Source organism: Meles meles, chromosome 10, assembly GCF_922984935.1.
Source record: "Meles meles chromosome 10, mMelMel3.1 paternal haplotype, whole genome shotgun sequence".
NCBI classification, from domain to species: Eukaryota; Metazoa; Chordata; class Mammalia; order Carnivora; family Mustelidae; genus Meles; species Meles meles.
The window spans coordinates 14,857,367-14,865,672 of NC_060075.1; the positions used below are offsets into that span (position 1 = coordinate 14,857,367).

General features: G+C 44.5%; 1 protein-coding gene and 1 non-coding gene across 2 annotated transcripts; both read right to left on the reverse strand.

The window, feature by feature from the left end:
- Positions 1–2,648: 2,648 nt before the first annotated feature.
- FMC1 (formation of mitochondrial complex V assembly factor 1 homolog) lies at positions 2,649–7,419 on the reverse strand. The gene is made up of 2 exons (XM_046020017.1): positions 7,229–7,419; positions 2,649–3,147 (listed from the first exon to the last, which is right to left on the reverse strand). The coding sequence occupies exons 1-2, from the start codon at positions 7,364–7,366 to the stop codon at positions 2,944–2,946; spliced, it is 342 nt and encodes a 113-aa protein (XP_045875973.1). The 5' UTR covers positions 7,367–7,419; the 3' UTR covers positions 2,649–2,943.
- Positions 7,420–7,991: 572 nt separating this feature from the next.
- On the reverse strand, positions 7,992–8,064 carry TRNAR-CCU. Its single transcript has one exon. It is a non-coding gene; the product is annotated as a tRNA-Arg (tRNA).
- Positions 8,065–8,306: the final 242 nt, after the last annotated feature.

Genomic DNA, 8,306 nt, shown 5'->3' on the forward strand with positions numbered 1-8,306 from the left:
ATGGAAGAGCCTTGAGCCAGTTAACTTTTTTTTAAGATTTTATTTATTTATTTGACAGAGATCACAAGTAGGCAGAGAGGCAGGCAGAGAGAGAGGGGAAGGCAGGCTTATCACTGAGCGGAGAGTCCTATGCAGGGCTCTATCCCAGGACCCTGTGATTATGACCTGAGCCGAAGGCAGAGACTTAACCCACTGAGCCACCCAGGTGCCCCACCTTGAGCCTGTTTAAATGCTACTATAATTAAGCAAGAGGAAGTAGCTGAAGTCAAAGGAGAGAGGGTAAAGAGACAGCAAATGAAGGAATGTGATAAAGCATGTGCCACATCAAAAACGATAGCAGGGGTGCCTGGGTAGCTCAGTTGGTTGGGCATCCGACTTTTGGGTTCAGCCCAGGTCATGGTCTCAGGTGCCTGTCAGGCTCCGCTGGGTGTGAAGCCTGCTTGAGAGTCTCTCTCCCTCCTCCCCTCTCCCCTCTCGCTCACATGTGTCCTCTAAAATGGATTAAAAAAAAAAAAAAATAGTAAGTTAACACAGTGCCAAAACCTCAGTTCTCAGAACTTCCCAGTATAGAAAGTTTATCTTTAATAGTTGATGTTCCAAAATCATTTCCTTCTATTTCTTTTTTTTTAATTAATTTATTTATATGACAGAGACTGCAAGAGAGGGAATACAAGCAGGGGGAGTGGGAGAGGGAGAAGCAGGCTTCCTGCTGAGCAGGGAGCCCAATGTGGGGCTTGATCCCAGGGCCCAGGGATCATGACCTGAGCCAAAGGCAGATGCTTAATGACTGAGCTGCCCAAGTGCCCCAATCATTTCCTTGTATATCTAAAACTGAGTTCAGCTAATTCTTTTTGGTAAGTCCATTCATAAGAGGCACGGGTTTGAATATATATGAATAAAAATGGTTTGAGCAAATTATTTAAACTATAAGAACAAAACAATAAAACCTGTCTATAACCCAGAAGGCAGATGGCAATAGGGTTTAAGGGTTCATGATAAAAGAATGAGTAAGATTAATAAATGAGGTAAAATGATTAAAATAGTAAGATTTTCTTTATCTATTTATTACAACCACCTTGTTGGCATTCCCATTTTATAGAAGAGCAAATAAGCTCATGTGAACTAACCTGCCCACAATAATATAGCTGGGAAATTATAGAAGTGGATTAAAATCTAGGTCTCTGTTACTTCAGACCCATGATATCTTATGCCGGTTAGGCTATTTTGCCTCAAATCTCTATTGTATATACAATATTGTAACAATAAAGGAAATCTGGCACACCTGTGTGGCTCAGTGGGTTAAAGCCTCTGCCTTGGCTCAGGTCATGATCTCAGGGTCCTGGGGTCAAGCCCCGCATCGGGCTCTCTGCTCAGCAGGGAGCCTGCTTCCCTCCAGCCCCCTCTGCCTGCCTCTCTGCCTACCTGCGATCTCTGCCTGTCAAATAAATAAATAAAATCTTTTAAAAAAATAAAAATAAATAAAGGAAATCAAAGCATCAACCTACTCTAATCCTCTTGCTTTCTTCATTTTACCAAAGTAAAACATCTTCATATAATATCATACTCATGCCCATGAAAGAAAGCAAGGGAAAAAATGTTAAGTATTTCTATCTTTTTGATCCATTAATTGAACAAATGCTTGTTTGACCTCTTAATACTGCTGTTTTCGTGTTCATCTCGTATGGTGTTTTGAATTGCTTTATGAATAGATCCGTTCAGATTGGACACCTCTGTGTAAGTAGTACTCACTGAGCCATGTATTCAAAATACTGAATAATGCTACGTGTACAGCCACTGTGGAAGGTGCTTTGGAGACCACAGGGATGAATGAGACATGGTCCTTATTCTTTAGCAGCCTGCAGTCCAGGGAAAAAGAAGTTGTAAGACATGCCTACGAGAAACTGACATGGACCACGAAGTGGGCACAAAGACTGCTGCTGATTCACAGGAAGAGTAATTTCTGTTTGAGGATGTTAGAAGCAAAGAGAAAATTAAGGGGAATAGTTTAGTAGTTCAGCCAAAAGATGATCAGTGCTTGAACTAGAAGAGAGGCAATGAGGACTGGCGGGGCAAAGGATAGTAGAACACTGCAGAAGCAGAAATTGCTGATTAGATATGGAGAGGAAGGAGACAGGAATACAGAATGAAGTCAGCTTTTACGTGGTCAGCCAAGGGCATGGTGGAGCCTTTCACGCTGACAGACAATTCAAGAGGAAGAGCAATTTCACAGATTAGAAGGCAGAAGTCAGTACGCTCACTCCATCTCCCTCTCTGTAGACTTCCCCCCTGCGGCCTGAGTGGTGGCCATCTTCCTAGACTGACAAGGGTCGATTCTGGCACCCTGTGGAGGTGATAGTCCCCAGACGGTGCTAGCCCCTGGAGGCTTCCCAACTTGTGGACTGTAATTCAGCCCACATTTTTCTATACCCCTTCCTTAACTCCCTGCAGTAACCCTATCTGTTACTCCTTTCTGTCGGGACCTTAAACATACCATATTTGTGTATTTTTAAATAAAGTATATATGTATGTATGCACGTACGTATATAATTGTATGCTCGTATATAGGAAATATCTGGAAAGATACACACCAAACTGTTTGCAACAGTTTCTACCTGGTAATGGGGATGCAACAGGGTAGGGACAAGGGATAAGAAAAACGACACCTTTTATTTTATATTCTGTACCATTTGAGTTACTTAAAACAGTAAGTTTGTATACTTTGAAAATAAAAATAATAGTTTTAAAAGTAGATCAGAAGCATCAATCAGCCTAATACAAGAAGTTCAGTAAATTCACTGAAAGGATGAAACCTCCCTAAGAAACACTCGGTCAACAAGATTACAGAGAAAAACCCTAAACTTAAACAAAAATTTAATGATAAATACATATTGAAGGATGATTAAATTCTTGTATGATGGCAGCGTCCAAGGACTCTCTCCATTCTCACGGCTCCCAGCCCTTCCCTCCAGGCTGCTGGGGTAACTTGAGACCCACTAAGCCAGCGGACTCCTCCACTGAGCGCTCACCCTTGCCATGAAATTCCTGATGAAGGGCCACGTGTTCTCGAATGCTGCGTAGGAGACAGAGATAGGTGGCGGCTTGGAAATGAAGCTCATGTTGGGCTCTGCACAGCTTCTCACTGGTAACCTAGAAAGTAGTAAGGTCACAGATTATTAGCAGCCCAGCCAAGATACATGACCATGAAGATTTCTTAAGCATTCTCTGGAGTGTAAGTAAATGCAGAGAGGAAATATAAACATGTGTATGTGTATACTAATTACATATGTAGAGACACCCTGTAGTTGATTGAGAAAGCTGACCTCCAATTAATTGAAGAGGAATTTTACAAGGAATAGCCCTGAAGAGTTTGAGCGTCCTCAGATTTTAATACCCCCCAAAAGTTATTTCAACTCCCTTGTCTTGCAAATGTTTTACAAATAAAGGAAACTAAAGCCCAGAGAGGCTTCAATGGTTGGCTACTGGCTGAGATGGGGAACTGTAATCATTAATGTCACCTAAGGAATAAAATATAGAACTTCCTCCCCTTCAAATGAAAGTCTGCTTTTTATTATTTCTGACTTTGGTTAATGTAGTATAGGTCTTTCATTTCACTGAAAAGTAACACCATTTTGTCTGGAAATAATAGCTTTGTCCTCAACAGTAACAAAATGAACGTTTTATATATAAAAGTAATATGCGGGGCACCTGGGTGGCGCAGTGGTTTAAAGCCTCTGCCTTCAGCTCAAGTCATGATCCCAGGGTCCTGGGATGGAGCCCTGCATCGGGCTCTCTGCTCAGCAGGGAGCCTGCTTCCTCCTCTCTCTCTCTGCCTGCCTCTCTGCCTACTTGTGATCCCTGTCAAATAAATAAAATCTTTAAAAGAAAAATAAAAGTAATATGCATTTATTTGTATTATTCTTTTTTTTAAAGATTTTATTTATTTACTTGACAGAGATCACAAGTAGGCAGAGAGGCAGGCAGAGAGAGAGGAGGAAGCAGGCTCCCCACCAAGCAGAGCCCGACTTGGGGCTCGATCCCAGGACCCTGGGATCATGACCTGAGCCAAAGGCAGAGGCTTTAACCCACTACGCCACCCAGGCGCCCCTTAATTATACTTTCTATATAATTATCCATCTGCCAAATCCAGACTCTGATGACCGTTAAGTAGCTGGAAACTATATCCTTTCGGAAGTCCCCAATGACTTCGAACCTTGTTTTCTCGTCTTCATAATTAATCTCGATTTAGTACACTGTCCTTTACTTGACTAGTTTTGTGTTCTGAGGTTGTGAGCAGAGGGCAGGAAAGGTGAAACACATGTGTGCACGGCTTCAAGTGACTTGAGGCCTGTGTACATCTAACTGCAGATTAATCTCTGGGCACCAGCGTCCAGGCAAACCCCTTTCTTTCACGTTTATTGGAATATGTAGAGTTAGAATCTGAAAATTAGAAAGTGTGGTTTAAGATCTGAAGAGCCCACACAAAGACGTGCAGATCACATATGGGAAAATGGCACTCAAACTGCTCGAAAAAAGAATTCGTCTTTCATCATTCGACTTTTTTTTTTTTTAAAGATTTTATTTATTTGACAGAGAGAGAGATCACAAGTAGGCAGAGAGGCAGGCAGAGAGAGAGAGGAGGAAGCAGGCTCCCTGCAGAGCAGAGAGCCCGATGCGGGGCTCGATCCCAGGACCCTGAGATCATGACCTGAGCCGAAGGCAGCGGCTTAATCCACTGAGCCACCCAGGCGCCCCTCATCATTTGACTTTTTATACTTAAAGATTTATGAGCAACCAATACCAATGTCAAACATCAACAAATGGCAACATCCAGGCCTACTATATAAGCCCAACTGACAGGGTTTGAAACAGCAATTCCGCACTAGTGTAGGAGAATACAGATTCTGATTCAGCTGAGCTTGAATCATGAGTGAGGAGAGAAGGGTCAACAATATAGACAGAAAGTGGGATGCCCAGGGGGCTCAGTCGGTTGAGTGTCTGCCTTCAGCCCAGATCATGATCCCAGGGTCCTCGGATCGAGTCCTGCATCGGGCTCCCTGCTCTGTGGGGAGCCTTCTCTCTCTCAAAAATAAATTTTTAAAAATCTTTTTTAAAAAAAAAGTATACTTAGTAAGTGACTAAAAAAAAGACCAAAAAAGAGCAAATGAAAAAGAAAACTCAGGGCGCCTACGTGGTTCAGTCGGTTAAGCATCCGACTCTTGGTTTCAGCTCAGGTCATGATCTCAGAGTCCTGGGACAGAGTGCTGCTCTGTGCGGAGGTCGCTTGAGAACGCCCTCTCTCTCTCCTGCTTGTCCCGTCTCGCTCTCTCTCAAATAATTAAATCTTTAAAAAAAAAAAAAAAAAAGCAAAAGAAAACTGTATTTTCTCTAAGGAGAAAGCAGAGGTTCTCCCCTAAATGAACCCCTTCAGTTTAAGAAAAGATAAAGAAAATGGGCATAGATGGTTACTGAGTTAGCTCTGAGCCAGCAGAAACAGAAAGCATTCCCCATAGCCTCATATGTATTCCACAGAATGGTGTTTCCGGAATTTGTAGCACATTTCCAAGGAATTTGAGAGCCATTACCAAGCCTCTCTCAAGGGCAATAATGTTGCCTCCAGAAAGTACAACTATAATCATGTCACCTTAAAAATCTTAGAATGATGGTGCCTGGGTGGCTCAGGCAGTTAAACATCCACTTCAGCTCAGGTCATGATCCCAAGGTCCTGGGATCAAGTCCTGCATCCCGCTCCCTGCTCAGTGAGGAGTCTGCTTCTCTCTCTCCTCTCTCTCTCCTTCTGCCCCGCAACCCCACCCTTGACTTTCCTCCTGAAATCCTACTACTTCTTTACAGGAGGACCTCCTATTGTTCATTAAGTGTTTTGCCATAAGGCTCAGTTGGACTGCGAGCTTTGTCTTAAAAGACAGGATTCATGTACATCTTATTCATAATTTTAGTCAAGTTCCTAAAGTCCCTACCATTTTGGCCTTGTAAAAATTTCTGAATTTTAGAGGTGACTGGGTGGCTCAATAAGCTAGGCATTACACTTCATTTTTCAGCTCAGGTCATGGTATCCGGGTCCTGGGATCAAGCCCCATGGCAGCTCCGCACTTAGCGTGGAGTTTGCTTGAGACTCTTGCTCTCTCCCTCTTCCACTTGCCCCCTCTCTAATAAATCTTAAGAAAAAGGAAAATTTTGAATTTTAGCCCCATGTTGGGCATAGAGTTTACTCAAATATATACACATTTTTAATTTCTGAATTTTAGTTCTAAAATATTGCAATCTACTTCCATGGCTCAAAGACTGAGCAAGATGCTGGTTCTCCTTTTTCCCACATTGTTCAAATGACAGTGAGCTTCCTACCCTACAGCCCAAAGTGATTCTCTAACCCATCTTTCAGACATTCCTTTCAACTTCCTTCGAAGCCCGATCTCCACAGGCAACAAGTAAATGGAAGAACCCTGTGAATGGAGGTTCTAGCTGTTCCTACGCATTTCCTCTCACAGGTCAGTGTCCCTGAGCCTCAGTTGTCCCACTTGGAGAATAAAACCGCTTCCACCTGCTCTTGCCTAAGGGGAATACGGAGTGTGGGTTTCACAAAGGAATTTCCCAAGGATGGTTTCCCATATGTTCAAATTTATCTGCTATGTAAGGAAATAAATGGATCCGGTCAGATAATCACGTTCATGTTGGGACAGCACAATCTCATGACAGGTTTCTAGTTCAGCTCTGCAAGGCACCATTTCCTTAAATGGGGTATGAGATACAACACAGTGTCTGCCAAGTTCTTAATATTTCTCATCTTATTACAGTTCTCTTTTCTGCATCAAACACTGTTTTCCAGAATAACTACTAGAGGATGGGCGAGGAGAGTGGTGGATAAACGCTGTAGCTAGTGACCCTACACTCTCCAAGTACATCTCTTCTTTTCCCCCATCTCTTCGACTTCACTGATCTTTCTTCTCCGCACCTGCAGAAGACCAGCCAATAAAATCCTCGGGACGCCTCCATCCCGACTTTCCTGTCCTGTTGGTCCTTAGTTAGTTCCTGGGAGACCGGGGCCTAGGGCCTGGATTTGTTTAGCCAGAACCAGGGCTGGGTGGGAGGGTCGCTCACAGGAAATGCAGGCGCCGAGCCCCAGGGCTCCCAATCCCTGCCCATATTCCCCACCCACCCCGACCCCCACCCCCGGTGGAAGGGACGCTGGAAAACCCGACTCAAGCTTCCGTACCCGATGTGCACGGAAAGCTTTCACGAGGTACCGATAGGCCGCGGTGTCGCGATAGGGTCGGCCCGTGGCCTCGTTCATGTACCGCAATTCCCGTAGAAGACCTCGTAAAGTGCGCGCTGGGGAACCTAGGGCCGCCATTTTCCCGTCTTCGGAGCGTGGTGCCCAATGGCGCCCTACACCCCCTCTAACTCCCTCCCCCCCCCAGCTCAGCCGCTAAATGGTACAATCGGACGCAGACTACTGGGTCCCCCCAGCGAACGCAGAGTAGTGGAATATCTCACTTCCCTTCTCTGCGGGGCCTTACTAATCAAACACCGAGCAGCACCCTAAGAAGTTAGGGAGAAGCAAACGAAAGCCGAGTTTAACTGACTCACCAGGTCCTTAAGAAAAAGTGAGAAAGGCTGGGCTAGGGGAAAGGTTCTTTGCTGACTGCGTCATTTAAAACGTCATTAGCTGACCGCTGAGTCTCGAGAATAAGTGCGCCTGGTGGGAGTGGGTGTTGATTTGAAACAGAACACGAAAGATTCATTTTGGTACCTAGAGGGGATAGCAGAATTCAAAGTACTGACTTCCTAGAAATCTTACGGCACTATACGACTCGGAAGAAGGAAATGGAGTATTCTTATTCTCTCAAACTGTAGCCCATCGCCTAGGAAAATCACACATATCCTTCCCATTTTTAAAAAAGTAAAATTAAGTTAGCATATTTCGGTGTAGTTCTCTAAAAACGGCTAAAAATCATTTTGAGGACGAAAAAGCCAACCACCCCAGATGGGACTCGAACCCACAATCCCTGGCTTAGGAGGCCAATGCCTTATCCATTAGGCCACTGGGGCTTCTGTGAACGAGTCGCTCCAGCAACGTATTCAATTCTTTTTCCTCTTTGGTACGTCATCGTCATTTAGGTCGCCTTTTAACCTATCCTCAGACACCACACCTAGTACCAACATGAGGGGGTGAGGCATGCTGGGAGTTGTAGTTCGGCGAACAGGAGCCCGCGTTCCAGCTCCAAAGGCTTTACCCTCGAAACAGCACCGCTGCGCCGGACGGAGAACGGGCGCGCGCACGGTTTTGCGTA

Bases quoted from the DNA above. Each gene is read 5' to 3' on its own strand.
- FMC1 (XM_046020017.1), bottom strand. From the start codon at position 7,366: ATGGCGGCCCTAGGTTCCCCAGCGCGCACTTTACGAGGTCTTCTACGG. The intron at 3,148-7,228 runs GTACGGAAGCTT...ACTACTTTCTAG, and splicing joins AAGCTTTCCGTGCACATCGG to GTTACCAGTGAGAAGCTGTG.